We start from the raw sequence: 16,087 nt of genomic DNA on the forward strand, positions 1-16,087 counted from the left end.
AGGGTTAAATACTTTGAAAATCTGGCTCTGTACTTTGTTCTAGTGAGGCAAGAACAGAAAAAGAAATATCACTCATGAAAGCAAAACGGACCAAAAAGGCTTCACAGACAGTATTTCATTACTTTGTTAGATTAACTGCGTTATATTCTAGTTGCATAGGCAATATGTTTAGTGCATTCTTCCATATGTGCAGCTTCTCTTTGGTAGCTTATCCTGAACAGGCTCCTCAGGTAGGGACAGAGTGTTTTTCTGCCTGGAAGAAGGATGCAAGAGCTACAGAAAAAATTGGCACGTAGTAGGCATCTGATGCCAGAAACCCAGATCTCATCAAAACACTTATCTGCACAGCACTGTATTTTACTATGAAATGCAGTGAATCATTAGCAATTATGTGCACTTATGAACATAAGGATGCTACTACAGTAGCTTTGTATTTGGCATTCACTGACTAGGAAGTACCTATTCTACTGCCATTGAAATCCAAGGCAAAATTCACAAAGGCATAATAGAAAAAAATCATGTGGGGCTTCAAGGTCAAACTTATTGCTGTATGAAAACTGTTAAATCTGGCACTAGAAGTTAGTTCTAAAAGGGACAAATGCACTTAAGACCTAGTGCAGTATGAAGGTGAGGTACAAATACAGAAGATGAGGTAGCTTTGTTCCCTGTCTTAACCTGAGGACCATGGTTAGTATACTATGGGACAATAAATAGCATCATGTAGACTCATACATGCTCATTGGAAGGTCTCAGTCATTAGGGGTCCCACGCAAACAAATTCTACAAAACACAATCTCTCACATTTCAAACTGGTTGTTTTATATCTCTACATCAGAAAGTGCATTTTAGCAAATTTTAAATTAGGAGGAAAGGGAATTTTCCCCTATTTTCTTTGGAGACAACATTGGATTGCAAATGATTTTATCTTTGAAGTCCGATTTAGAATGTAATAATGTACAACCCAATGTTTTACACTGACTGGTGTGAAGTAGGGGAAAATTCAGACAGGAATTAGGAGGACAGAGTACTTATTAGCTGAAAAGCAGATGGTAGCCAGCTGGAGAATAATCAGAATAATCTTGCATAGCTTTGTCTTTTTACTGGTCTGAAAGGACAGCTCCAGAAAGACACTCTTAAAAAACCAAAGACTCTTACTGTTGAGGTCAGTTCAGATGGAAGGGCTATTAATAACTTTTGGGGATCTGAGTGGGGTGGGAGAGAGAGATGTTCTACATTCTGGGAAACCTCATACCAATCTCTTCTTCAGACATAGATCTTCAAGAAACCCTGCATCGTCTGACTGCACAGTCAGGCTCAACACTCATACTATGCCCTTGCACTGTTTGCTTTGTTCCACTTTTCCTTAAATACACTCATTTTTCTCATTTGACTAATTACCTGTAGGAGGAAGCAGATAACTTTTCTGTTTACACAAAAAGAACCATGGAACTGGAGACCCTCTGCACATGTCGATAACAAGCTAAACAAAAGATGTTTGCTACCTAATCTAGGGGATAAAGACTAACTTTTTGGTGGCAAAGCACAGTCTTTTTCCAATGCCAATGGTTTGAATAAAATCTGGGAAGTTTTACACCTGGAAATACATTAACCATTTTTTTTTACTTGTGGGATTTTTTAAAATATTGTGGTTATTCAATCTGTTTCTCAATGTTCAAACTGAAACAATATAGTGAAGGTTTATCGATCTAATTAAAGACTTTCATAAGTCGGTTTTTGCATTGTGTGATTTATTTAATGTACCTGCATCCATCCTCACTTGTATGTAGATGGAGATACAATAAACAATAAACAAAATGCACAATCTTTCCATAGAATCACCACATCATGAATACAGTATTAGTATCCTCTGCATTGTTTTGCATGACCATAAACAATGAATGGCCACTGAGTGAAGAACTGACATGATCTATAAAGTACATATCATCTTCAGTTCTTCAGCTCTGTTATTAGCTTTCCCATTTTCTGGTAGGGATATAATCTTCTATGAAAGGAGGAATACGTCACATATTTATCTGTATAGAGTGCCATTTTAGAAAAGAATACTTGCTAGATGAGCTGACTAACTGCACATCTGGGATGTGAATCTCTGTGGATTTAAAGTACCTCACAGATGAGCACCATGCTGGTTATCATACTTCAGCTTTACCAGCTGGTAAATGCTTTTCCCCATTGCCAAGGCCATCAGGACTTTAGTCAGCAGCAACAGCGTTAGCCACAGCAAACTTCCTTGCTACATTTCCTGGACAGCAAGAGATACCAGGAGCTATAACAGGACTCTGCAGATCTGAATTTGCAGTATCAGTCACAAGTGCTGCCTCACACAAGTATATAGATTTAGAGTGGACCAAAGGGACAGCGTTTTGGTTTGCAGGTACTATAAAGACCACCTGCCCTTGTATATGAAGTTCTGTGCGGAGCAGCACTCTGTGTTCCCTTGGTGCATTAAAAAACTAATGCTTGCAGAGTTCAAGCCTGAGGCAACAAATGTCAACAATTTTGTGTCCTTACTCCAGGTATTGATTTGCACAAACCTCTCCTTATACAGTTATATTTATAGCCAGACATGTTTTACATATATAATAATATATAATTATCTCTATATTGTATATATTCTATAGATACATTATTACATGTATGTATGCCTGTGTGGCCACAACAATACAGAAAAAAATTATCTCTGCAGCTATGCCATCCCCAAGAGGTAAAAGCAAAGCACATCTCACAGGCCTTATGCTGCAGCCACCTTTGTTGAATTTGCTGTGTTATACAATCTCTAACGATTGCTGCATTGTGTCTAACTTCTAGAAAAAATTTGTGTAACCAAATAGAGCTCATGTTGCTGAAACTTGCCTATTGCTTCAGTCATTGACAATGAAATTAGGCTGTAGCCATTCACTACATCTGTCAAAATGCCTGAGATAAATCTTAAATACTTGCCAGTTGACTGAGGACACTTCTGTTTGCATCTATAATGTTCATTACCCCGTACTTCTATCTTGTGGAGGAAGAACATTCATATTATCACAGTCATCAGACAAACTGACATTAATAAGGACTACTGCTTGAAGTCTTAGGAGAGATATCACAAATTCAACAGTCCTTAGACTATAATCTAGTTCTCATTCTGGAGATGGTCTGTTTGAGGAGAGATTCAAGAGATAAAAACAAAACAGAGAGGTAGGCTGACACTGGTGTTCTTCAAGCTGTACCTCTTTTGTGGATAGCCACCAGACTCTAAGCCTCCTGAAGTCAGCAAGAGTCCCTCTACTATCTCCAGCAGAATTTGAATACTACCCAAGGACATGTCAGTGGTGAAGGCTGACAATCCAACAAGCTTGCTAATCACTCATTTATATTTAGAAGGCTTTAAACCCAGAAGACACTCATTTTAAAGCTTTTAATTCTAAAAACGATACTAAAATAAAGCAGAACAGTTAAAACTAAAGTACTGCTACAGATTAACATATAACAAAGCACATGCTTTCACATTCACATTTGATAAAAGACCCTATGATAGGCACCTTTCTAATAAAAATGTAAAAAATGCTAACTCATTAAAAGGATAATATAAAACTATATTATAAATCATGCAGCACTATAATAGAGCAGAGAGTTTCACAACATCTAAGTAGCATTTGGATAAAGGAAATGATTGTATTAAAGGACATCTCTGACCTCTGGATAACTCAAAGATTTATTTTGTTAAGATTACAAATAAGGTAACTGTACTGTACCATGTACTAATATCAAATAAAAAAAAAGAATAGAGAAAAGGATCTTTTAAGTATAGAAAAAAATGTGAAACCATTAAAAATTTAAATTTCTAAAAATTTGACTGGACTCTGTGTTGGGATCTCATGTGACAAGATCAGCTATGTGTATGTCCCTTGCTAAGATTCTGGTCCCATTCAAGTGACAATACTCCCACGGACTTCTGAGACAGAATGTTCTGTATTTTTTTGTGTATTTCAAATAAGACTTCCATAATTCACAAGGATTTAGCTTTCTACCTCTATTAGGCATCTCTGAGAAATCTAACATTACCACTGCATCTACTTCCCACAGAAGCTGAAGAAGCACTGTAGTATGACTCTCCTATTACTATCACACAGCAAATATTCAGCATTGAAAGTATGCTAGCTACATTGGGAACATGGACAACTAGGCAGCTGCTTGTTTCAGCTACACAAATTTATACCAGAAAAAAATGCATCTACATGTGTGGTTTTGTACTTGTACCTAGGACTGGGGACAGACTGGAAGGTAAGGGAGCAAGATAAGGAGTAAATGGTGCTATGTTCTTCCTTTTCACCTCCTTCCAGTTAGCTTTGGTCAGTCCAGTTCATATTATGGTGGAACTGCTGTGACTTTTGGTATCCTTCCTTCCTCTATTTCATGTGTCTAATCCTGTTAGACTGTTTGTTAAGCAGTTCAACAGGAACTGGCTAAACTCTTCAAAATAGATTAGCTCTGAAAGGTAATTTATTGCCATAAATAAAACCCTAAGAAGTATAAATAAGGTTCACTGTACATATGCTTTGTCTTTAAAGAAAATCAACACCAGCAATGCTTACAGAACCATACTTGACAACAGATAACTCCACTTGTAGTGATGGGTCTCTCTTTACAGGAAATGCTTGCTCAGGAATGACATTTTCTAAACTGTATCCTAAATTACACAGTGACTCAGAGGGCTGGCTGATTTCACAGTCAGACAGCTAGCCAGCAATAGTAGGTTCACCACCACTTTAGTCAAAGCAATTCCATAATATAAGCTAACATTAAGAGCAGTTTTTCAGAGAAATCCCAGAGCTGCTAAAGACAAGAGCAGCTGTAATGGACTCTCTTCTGTTTAACAACAGCATACAATGTCTTTCATTTCTTTTCCAAGATTTTCGACCTTTGTACCAAGATGGCAGGTATCACTAAGTGTTGACTCTATGGAAATACCCTGGATTTTCTTCTTAATTCTTCTTTCAGTGCTCCAGACAATGAAGATGAAACGGAAGCAGGAGCACAGATTCTCATTTCAGTTTATATCAACTATGATTGCACTGCTTCATCCTCCTCTTTCAGTGGGCCTTGCTTTTTAACACAATACACAACTCATTTTTCCTTTTCACAGAACAAAACCAATCACACCCACAAGGTTTATCATACCACTAAATAGCAACACTACACTGTCTCCTTCTTTGCTGTGGGAGCAACTCACAGGCTGAAATATCCAGGCACCTGGTTCTGAAGTGGTGGAGGCTGCTGGCAGGGCACTACCCAGCAAAACCAAATCTGCAAGTAACACGGGGAGCTACCTTCTGCCCTAGTAGCTGGTGTGCCAATGTTATGTATCATTGCTGAAGGTGAGTTTTTGCTTTTTTGTATCTTTCCTGCTACTGGTGGGAGAGATACCTGTGAATAAAGTCTGAGCTAACACATCCCCAAGGCCAAAGGGGCATAGCATCTCTTTTCTTACTTTCTAATTTAGGAGGATGACCTAACAGACTGAAAGCAGGATGGATGCTGGAGTTGGTGAGTGGCTAGTAAGGAGGACTTGAGAGAGGATCATTGGGAAGGACACCTGGTATCAAACTAAATGAAGCTCTTTTGGGGTCTTGAAGAGTGACAGAAGTGCTGGTGACTGCCTTCTGGGTGGCAGAGGTTTTCTTACCTTCAAGCCAGTATGTTACCATGTCTCCTTTCCCCTAAGGAAGAAAATGAGTCACAGGGTTAAAATACTACCCATAATTTGTTTAATAACCTTCTTATTACAACTCAGAGCTAGTCCCAAAAGGACACTGATGTGCCTGTCAGCCATTCTACATACAGGACAACTGAGGTATAAAACTTTTCCTTAAAAGATAGCAGCAGCACTATTGATTAAAACAATGCTTTGAAGTCCCATCCAAAACTGGGCCCAGAAGCATGTTAGTCCTCTTATGGAACTCTTATGATGATTTCTGATGTCTCTGAATGACCTTTTTTGATTTCAAGCAGTTCTGACAAAGTGACATGCCACACAGTAGTTCCAAGTTTGGCTAAGTCCTTCATCTCTGAATTATCAGGGTTGTCCCATGAACAAGCCCATGGAATTTGTCCTGGTTTAAAACTTGAGCCTGCTCTCTTCAGGGACAGGAAATAGACTAACCCAAGGACTCTGAGACATAGAGGACTGCATGGGTTAAAACTGAGGGACTCCAGAGTACTTTCACACTCTCCTCTCTGAAAAGCTGAGTATAAATGTTGCATACACACCTTGACTTGTAAATTCCCTCGGCATACTAACACATACTCTCCAATCTGCTCCAACAGCTGGTATGCACTTGAACTGCACTGTATTTTAAGAGCTGGAAAGAGAGACAATTGTCATTTTATCATAATAATTTAAACATCTAATCTAAGACATAATCTAAGACAGACCCATCTGCCTCTGTGTCTCAAAGACTTCAAGACTCATTAATGAATGCCGCTTCATGTTTTTCATGTCTTTGCTTTCATTCCTCTGTTATTTGAAATGTTCACAGACAAGCTCCAGTATCCCGGCCTCTTTGTGAGAGCATCTCAGGACAAATATGTGGCTGTCAACAAACACTACTCTTCACATCCTGCATCTAATATTATTTGTCTACTCTTCATACCTGCCTGGCTGGAGTTACTGACGAGCACCCTTTTCATCTTGCAAAGAAAACCATACATGGTTCTACCTCATGGTCAATAAGGAGCCAGAGCTTTCTTTGCACATACAGTTCTCAGCAAAGTCTAAACATTAAAAAAACTGGCATCCTTGCTCTGCCTCCAAACCTGTAAACAAAAACAGGGGGACAAAACCCTCTCTGACAAAACCAGACAATATTAGCATAATTCTACTATCTTTTTTTCTTACACAATGTGATTTTTCCTCTGTTAAGAATTTATCTTCCTGTAAACACTGGCTGTCTTGCCTTCTGCAAATGATGGAGGAAGGACCAAGGAGGAGGACAGATAGATAGAATAAATTCTGAATACTCCTACTTTTGTCCAAAAGGAAAATCTTGCCAAAACCTGGAAAATTACCAAAATATCCTGAGGGATTTTTTGCCTTTATCATTCTGCGACACAGAGTAAATCATTATGCTTCTTTGTTTGAAAAAGATCCCAGATGACAGTAGGGCTGGCTAAGATTGTCCTATTGATTTTTCTTATATCAAAAAATGATGGGTTTGTAGGTCCACTTTTTCTTTTTAAAATGTTTTTTATTGAAAGTCTCAAAATATTCCCTGTAGACCAGGAAATATATGTTTCAACATATCCAGATACATATCTCTGAAATAGTCTTTCCAGTAGATACATGATATTTTAACTGGTAATCCTGCTTGGGAACAAGACACTGGCACTCAGATTCCAGCTGATAGCAATTTTAATTTACATGACTAGTAATTAATTAACCTATTTTAAAGTGATCATCTTAGGGTTAAAGTATGTTAATGTAATTTGAGATCCTCAAATGTACTGGCTGGAAAAAGAGGGAGATAAAAGAAAAGCTTAAAAGATAAGAAGCTCTGTCTATATACTTAAGTTCATAGTGTTGATGTGCCATATAAGAAATAGACTGACATACAGAGCAAAAGATGAAATATGAGGAATGACGAAAGCAGATTTTGAAGGCATTAGTTTTAAAGCAGTTCAGATGAGATGATAGAAGGAGCCTGAAAGGAGGAGATGGAGAAGGAAAAGAGTTATCTGGGAGACTGACAGAAGGAAAATAAATTTATATGTGTTCCACTCAGGCTAGTATTTGCTTTGGAAAAATGTATAAAATAGTGAGAAGGAATGGATCATGGTTGATTCTCAAATTCCCAGGCTAAACCTTCAAAGCCATAATGTAAAACCACTCCTCTGCCTTTCTGCCTTACTTTTAGTGGGCCATAATAGATTTTGAAAGCATCACTTTTTATGATGAAATTAAACTTGAAAACACCTTGGATTTTGCCTAATTCAAATCCATTTACAAAGCATTGCAACATGTGCCATAAAACTATTCAGCTTCATTTCATGAATGAAAGAAACAAAAACAAGCCACCAAGGTTGTTTGACCTTGAATCACTCCCTCATTCTTCTTTTTTTTTTCTTTTCCAGTTCTTGTAGATCGGGCTAAAATATTTCAGAAGTTGAGGTTCAAATGCTCATACTGGCTAAAGACGAAGCTTGTTAACAAAACATGGAGCTCTTATGTCCTGGGAAGAAGTGACAGTGAGGATATCTCCACTATTTAATCATTAGAGATTCCTGCGTAATCTCTTTGCTGGAGGACATATATATATAATCTTCTATACTGGTTAAAGACAGACACAGCTCCCATGGTGTCCTACCATCTCTAGTGTTCTCCATTACAGGAAGTTATCAGTGAAAGAGAGGAGTTATGAAAATATTTTTACTATAAATTCAGCTGGGTGGCAGGAAGGAATAGAAATAGCTAATATATCCACTTACCTCTCATTTTATCTGATTCTTACCTTTTTTAATTATAGAGAACCTCAAAGCCATGAAAATTCCTCTCTGAGACTTGGGGAATGAGGGGATCTTGTTACAAAGGTTGTAGAGAATATCACTGGCATAATTTGCCCATAGGCAGATTGGACCCAGAAATCAACACCCTTCTTACGGGACTTGCAGTCATTTGAACAGGACAGGACTCAAAACTCAGCATAGCATTTTTTTCAGAATTCATTAAGGGATGGTCAAAACCACATCTACAGTTTGTTCCTTGTTACCTTCACTGGTAGATTCCATCCTGGAAGCTGTGTTCACAGTATCTCCAAATAAACAATACCGTGGCATTTTGGTCCCAACCACTCCAGCTACAACTGCTCCTGTTAAAGAAAAGAAAACAATATATTTTGTGGTTTTAAATCACATAATCAGTCATACAACCTCATGGCTGCTTCCTACCTTACTTTATATCTCATTCATTAACAAGATAAAGACTGAGTATCAGTATGGTCTTATATGGATTATACATCTGACTTACAGATGGCTTCCGGAGCCATGGAGGGAATTGCAAAAGGGCATCAGAGGAGAATGGTGGGGGAAGTGATGATGGGATGGAGGTAGTGTGCAGGAGTTAAGGCACCTGCAGAATCATGTTTCAACACAACAACAGAATATTTTGAGGGGCAGTGAGATAGGAATGCTGCAAACAGGAGTTGTGCACACAACACTTAGTAATGACATGGAAAAGCAGGATGTGCTGGTTTTGGCAGGTTAGAGTTAATTTTTTCCATAGCAGCTGGTATGAGGCTATGTTTTGGATTTGTGCTGGAAACAGTGTTGATAATACAGGGATGTTTTTCATTGCAGAGCAGTGCTTACACAGAGTTGAGGCCTCTTCTGCTTCTCTCCCCACCCCACCAGCAAGTAGGCTGAGGGTGCACAAGAAGTTGGGAGGGGACACAGCTGGGACAGCTGACCCCAACTGACCATATGATGTCATGCTCAGCATATAAAGCTGGGGGAAGAAGGAAGGGAGGGGGGACATTCAAAGTTATGGTGTTTGTCTTCCCAAGTAACTGTTAAGCATGATGGAGCCCTGCTTTCCTGGAAATGGCTGGACACCTGCCTGCCAATGGGAAGTGGTGAAATAATTCCTTGGTTTGCTTTGTTTGCATGCATGGCTTTTGCTTTACCTGTTAAAGTGTCTTTACCTCAACCCACAAGTTTTCTCACTTTTACCCTTTCAATTCTCTCCCCTTCCTGATGTGGGGGGAACCAGTGGCTGTGCAGTGCTTAGTTGCTGGCTGGGATAAAACACAACACAGGAACAGGAAGTAACCTGCTCCTGCTGAAGGCAGAAAATGACTATTTTGATTCCCTCATGTCAGCCCCAGGGGAATTAAAATACAGAAGGTATGAGCTCTTGCTGAGACAATGTAAGCTGCTTAGTTTGCTGATTCTGGGCTGCACAGCACATGCCTAACTTTGGCTGGCTGTCAAGAAGAAGTTGCAATCACACATCAGCTTAGATCAGGGAGCTAGGAGTCTGAGATTGAAGGTTAGATCAAAAAGTCAAGAAGCAACTCATTATTTTGCAAAGAGAACAGCTGAAAAGGACAATTAACAGATACAGAATGGCAGTCCTCACGCACATCAGCAAAGGTACTGGGGTCATGTGATGTTTCCAATGTTGTATTCTGCATTGTGTTCCAAATATTCCAGGTATCCAATAATTTATTCTGTTGGGATGACCTCTATCAGGTCCCATGTCAAGAAATTAACTTCACTTTTAATGGAGAGGAAATGCCTATAGAAACATTTGTTAAACCAGAGAAGGACTCTTTTGCAGCCCTCAACATACCTGAATGGATTCCTGCTCTTATCTTTAGGAGCGTGTTGGGCTTATGTGGGATCTTAAAAGTCTTGCAGATGTCCAGAAGGTCTAAAGCCATGCTTGCGATCTCACCGGCATGAAGAATCCCATTCTCTTTGGGTACTCCCGACACCACCATATCTTAACACAACAATGCAACTGTGTTAACCTGTGGCATTACACACAGATTTACCAAAGGATGCTGCCTAAGTTAGAAAAAAGTAAAGCCCTATTCCATCTTATCCTGTGGCGCAATTTGAGCTGAGAAAGCCAGAAACGAATGAAGGATAGGGCTAAGGCTCATGCGTGTAGTTACGCTAACTATGAAAAATGTTGGATTTCCTGCTTACGTTTCCATAAGATTTATTCCTTCCTACCCTTTCTTCCTCCCTCCCTTCACTGAGGATGCTTGAAGTGGGACAGGTAGTGGCAAAGTGGCGGTTCAATACCTTTTGTCTTTGGGCAGATATTATAAAGAGAGACAATGATTCCTACTAGGCATTGTCTTATGCTTTCTGCACTGACTCTTACTGTGTAGGACAAAAGACTGGTCCCTTCAGGATCCCTCAGGTGCATTTGTTCAGGAATTTTATGCTCCAGAATGTGCTCAACCACTCCACAGAATAAAAAAAGGTGGGTTTTCTTTTCCACATCTCTTACAGGATTTCCTCTCTGTCTCATGCAAAAAACCTGCTAGATTCTGCTAGGTGTTTGATGGAACTTAGTTTTAATGGTAGTCAATCCCTAACAGATTCCCGTGGTAGCAAATAGAAAGCCATTTTCCTAAAAATCCAAAAAGAAGAGGCAGAGAAGCTCCTACAGAGTATTAGGAGAGAGAAGGTTGTCATGGTCTTTACAAAAAAGAGAGAGATAATAAAGCTTATGGAATGGCACCTATGCTCCCATACAGAAGGTAAATTTTTAAGTTGTGTTCCTGTGAAACAGAAGTTGTCAACCGGGATTAATCTGTTGCCAAGGTTTAAAGTCAGACCTTATGAGACGTAGGAACTAAATAAACAGCAGCAGTAGTTTACTCAACTCATTTGTCCCATCCACAACATTCATCAATTGTAGAAATGATGAAAGGTATGCAGGAAAATGTTCCTAAAGTTTGCTAGGGCTCTGCTGGAACTTCTCCCCTATTTGTTTTTTGTGGTCTTCCCAGTGGTAATAAGATTTCCAATTCTCCTTCATCTGTTCTTCCTTGCCACCAAGTCAGTACCTATCCTGGTGAAATACCCATGACCCATCATTGTCCACAGCTCGAGGAACTTACAGGCATCTCCTATTGTCTCCACCTTATAGACATCATAGTTATCTATGATTTCATCAAAAGTGGTATAAAGCTTGTTCAAGAGATCTACCACTTGGTAAGGTGTGCTGCTGCTGGACAGCTGAGTGAAGCCAACAATGTCGCTGTTAAAACACAACAAAAAGAACATACTCATCCACTGTCTTGACCATTGCAGATTGGTAAACCTAAACACATAGTAATAATTTCTCAGTGGAACTACCTCAACCCTCTCTTTTTCAGTATTTCTTTCACAAAGGATCTTACAGAATAGTTTTGTCTTCAAACATTTACTTAAACTGAAAACAGACTCCTTCCACTTAAAAGGACTGTCTGACTTAAGTCTTTTTGCTTACCAATGCAGTAAACCATTTTTTACAGCTAGACTTTAATCTGCAACAGACTAAGTACTCTTCAGGTTTGGGTTATGTACAAATGAAAAAAAGGGAACTTAATATCTGTCCATTTATGACAAGTGAAGATATGCAATTTGTATGTTGCTTCATGCACACATAACAAGTCAAAGACTGTAAAGCCATGTGGATTCTAAGGATAGACAAGTTTCCTTTACACAGCTAAATGCTGGAACCTTTAGTTAGGCCTATCTTATGAAACACACATGCATGTGTGTGTAACACACATAAAGTGACATGTTGCTGTGTGTTAGAGCTCCACAGTAATCTCATTTTTTATTTAAGTAATTGTAATGAAAAATGGAGACGTGTGCAAATTTTGAAAGGCACTCATTTGCAGAGTCAAATGTTGCCACCTGGTACAATAAATGACAGTTTAGATAGAAACTCTGCACTCAGTTAGGAGCTTCATCTCCACTAGGAGCCTAGAAGTTTCTTCAGTAGGAGTCAGTTCTAGTCCTATCTTTCATTTTTGTTTACCTGAAAAAGATGGTGGCACTTAAGTAACTTTGTGCTTGTGCATGTTTTCCCTGCCTGAGATCATCTGCTACTTGCTTCGGCAACATACCTATTGTAGAAAGTAGAGCCTTGTTACTCTTTTGACATGGATAAAAGCAGACAATAAACAGAACATGTTTGTTTAAAGGTATAAAAGCAATGTTCATAAATGTGAAATATTCCGAAGGTGAAAGCAGTCTTTAGCATCAAAATCTGCTCTGCTGTAATGTGAGAATTCACAGTAAATCTCACTGATAACAAGTCCAGATTTTTCAGATGACCCATAACTTTTAGTTCAAACTGACCAGGATCCATACATTCCAAGTCAGAGTAAGGTTAGATTCTAATAGTGTGACTTGTGATATTACTAACTCTTTCTTTGTCAACTCTTTGCTAGTGTTTTCTTCCTGTGTTAGGTTTGTTTACTATGTCTTCTCTGATTTTTTTGATCTTCTTTCTTTCTCCTATTTTGCACTTTCACAGCCTTTTCCTTTTTCTGCCCTCTGTGCTATACTTGTTCCTTTATCCTTTTTTTTGTGGAATTCCAGAAGATACACTGCCATCAAAAGTAACCTCAGTCCGAAAGCAATTCCCCATTTTTTATAACTATACAGAAGGATTGCCAAGCAAGATCAAAGTGAGAGCACTATGGATTCTGGAGTCATAGCTCTCAGAGGAGTGCACTGATTTTTAGGGGAAAAATATAAAAAGTAGCTAAATATCTTTCCAGCTTTGCAAGGAACAAGTATATTAATTCATTGCTAACTAAATGTTATCTATTAAATAATCAACTATCAAAGGGTTTCTGTTTGTAATTAGACAGTTAAAATCAGATTATTATTATTGAGAAGAATATGCAGTATTTTTGCTGTATGACTCACTATATAACAGACGATCAGTCTTCTGTTTTTCGTGCATTAAATCCTGGGTTCTCTCAGAAACCAATATCTCCAGATGTTTGCTGTATTTCTCCATCTAAATAACATTGACAATTGCATAAAATAATCTGTTTACTGAAACAGATTCATAGTTGGATAGGATTTAAGCATTTGAATGATTCTGTTTTGAAAACATTCAGATAAGCAAAGGCTCAGGTCTGAGATGATAGCTAATTTTTTCTTACAAAATTCAAAGATCAGATTTCTCTCTAGGTAAATTTATGATTCTGGATTTGAGATTGTTGCTTACACGTAAGAGGGCAGAAGCCAATTCCAGACTTTTCAAAGTCTGTGTAAATATTAGGGGTCAAATCCAATGCAGAGACCAAGCTGCAGACATGGATTAAAATATTTTACCAAAACAAAATGTATCTAAGTCTCAATCTTCTGTCAAAGACTCACAATGCTGTTTTGTAGACTATCCTGCTATGCTATACTATGCTTTTTACATCCTTGCTCTGTGTGAGACAACAGGCTGTGGAGGCAGGAGTCTTTTTTTTCTGCTGATGGGCTTAAGATACTCTGCTCAAAATGCATCTGTAAACATGCTATTTGTGGCTTGCAGGGATTCTATGCCCCCAGTACTGTAAGACCACCACCAAGCCACTGGAAAAGGGGAATCTAGTTTCCTGCAAGTACATTAAAAACCAAATATTTCACTGAAGAAACAAAAGTGTTCAGCCCCAAAGAAGCTGAGAAATTTAAGAAAAACTGACAGAAATTGAATGAGAAGGAAAGCTGGGTCTCAAGCAGAACTGCAGCTACAATCACCCCACCAGAGGTGAGTGAATGACTGGATTTCATCATCAAACAAGGGGTACGAGATCAGAAAACAAACCTGAAGGATAGAGGTGAAAGTTACTGCAGGTGAGCAGATTGACTTAGAATTGATTAAAAAACTAAAATTACCAGAGTCATCATCATGTCAACAGGGCTAACTTTATTAGGATTCATCTTGTACAACATTTTCTTGACTTGTTCAAATGTAGGCCTTTGGGCTGGATTATTTTTTCTGCACCTTCTGATTAACTGCAGCAGGGAAAGAGAGTGAGAAAAGCAAACAGCCTTTTGTCATTCCAAGCACAGGCAGTGTTTCTAATTAATACTACTATTTTCTTGATGCAAACTGTGGATAGGAAGCCCTATTTGCAGCTGGTAATAAGTGGCAGAGCTATACTGAGGTCTCTGGAATTCTACAGATTTATGCTGAATGAAGAATGTTAGTTCACAAAAATGCTGCTGCGGGAAATCATGAATTAGATGCTTATGTTCCTTCTGCCAAACACTGCTTAAGCTCTTGTCTTGTGCTTTAATTCAGTGTTATGCTGTTGGAGTCACATAGTGTTTTCAGAGGACTTGTCTGTACACAAAATTCACAAAAGATTAAAAACTCAACTACTTAAGAATGTTAATTCCTGACTAAAATACAGTCCTGCTTATGAGAAGTTTGTTACATTTATGTTGCTACAAACCACCAAAGGTGAGTTATATAGCTCTTAAGCTGAAACAAGGATGCTGCAATCTTGTTCGGATTTAATTGAACTGGGAGGTGGTGTACTTTTTTTTATTAGGCCGTTTGAGGCTACTGAACACATAGACCTTTTGCATGACAATCAAACCAAACTCATACTTTGCCTGAACACATACTTCACTATTTGAAAGTCCTTTGCCAGCAAGCTAAATAGACATTACTACTATAAAATATGTATAGAACTCAACACTTTATAATAAAATGAAAATGCACAAAAATCAATGATTGAATATTAAAAATGTCATTTATTACACTGACAATTTAAGGGGACAACTGAAACTTTCAATTTGTCAGAAAGACAGTTTTTTTATTAAGGGCATTAAAGCATTTCATTATGCCTTGTTTGAGATGTACTTTTGGACTTCTGGGTTGTTTACATTCATCAAAGGTAGTATTGCCATAAAACTTCTGTGACATGTCTTAAATTCACTTTAATAAAGAATTTTTGTACACAATGTTGTATCTTACTCACCTCTACGTAGTCTGTGGGACATGGGCAAGAATTCTCAGCCGTTCCTGAAATTAATTCTGCCAAAGGTGGGCACCAAGAATATTCAGCTGAATGCGCATCATCTTTCTAGAGAAAAAGTGATTAAACAATGTTGAAACAAGTGGTGTGGTTTTCATACCATCCATTGAAATATATTACTATAATCATCATTACTTTTATGATGTCCTCCCTATCATGTCCAGATCAGCTTTTTTACCTGAGTACAAGGAAAAAAAAAAAAAAGTATATAACCCAGTCTAAACTGGGTGGCCTTGTCGAAAAGCTTTTTAATGGCTGAAAGAGTTTAATCTGAGTGTTTATATGAGGTAAACAACTTTTGAAACAAATTAATAGCTGGCAAGATATTGGGAAACTTTTGAGAAACCACAAGGCCTACATTGGTCTATTATCACAAATGGTCAGAAATGGAAGAATGGCAGTTTCAGGTCTTCGTTGTTAGAATTCTTGTTCAGAAAATTATTTCAGGCAGAACATTGCTACATATTCAGAACATCTGGTTTCAATGTCAAGGTGCATTTTTTTGTGTTTGCCATTTAGCACTGACAAGA

At 38.3% G+C, this 16,087-nt stretch overlaps 1 protein-coding gene across 1 annotated transcript in view; it reads right to left on the bottom strand.

Moving 5' to 3' along the window:
- Positions 1–5,555: 5,555 nt before the first annotated feature.
- The window catches only part of LOC104838440 (atrial natriuretic peptide receptor 2-like), a 40,420-nt gene continuing 29,888 nt past the window's right edge, over positions 5,556–16,087 (bottom strand). Inside the window, exons 15-23 of the mRNA XM_010578178.1 lie at positions 15,501–15,605; positions 14,407–14,526; positions 13,441–13,534; positions 12,542–12,629; positions 11,634–11,773; positions 10,346–10,498; positions 8,766–8,864; positions 6,271–6,362; positions 5,556–5,720 (exon numbers count right to left, since the gene is read on the bottom strand). Coding sequence (XP_010576480.1) covers positions 5,556–5,720; positions 6,271–6,362; positions 8,766–8,864; positions 10,346–10,498; positions 11,634–11,773; positions 12,542–12,629; positions 13,441–13,534; positions 14,407–14,526; positions 15,501–15,605 — 1,056 coding nt within the window. The remainder of the gene's footprint in view (positions 5,721–6,270; positions 6,363–8,765; positions 8,865–10,345; positions 10,499–11,633; positions 11,774–12,541; positions 12,630–13,440; positions 13,535–14,406; positions 14,527–15,500; positions 15,606–16,087) is intronic.

Source organism: Haliaeetus leucocephalus, unplaced genomic scaffold (assembly GCF_000737465.1).
Source record: "Haliaeetus leucocephalus isolate CR32 unplaced genomic scaffold, Haliaeetus_leucocephalus-4.0 Scaffold605, whole genome shotgun sequence".
In the NCBI taxonomy this organism is placed as follows: Eukaryota; Metazoa; Chordata; class Aves; order Accipitriformes; family Accipitridae; genus Haliaeetus; species Haliaeetus leucocephalus.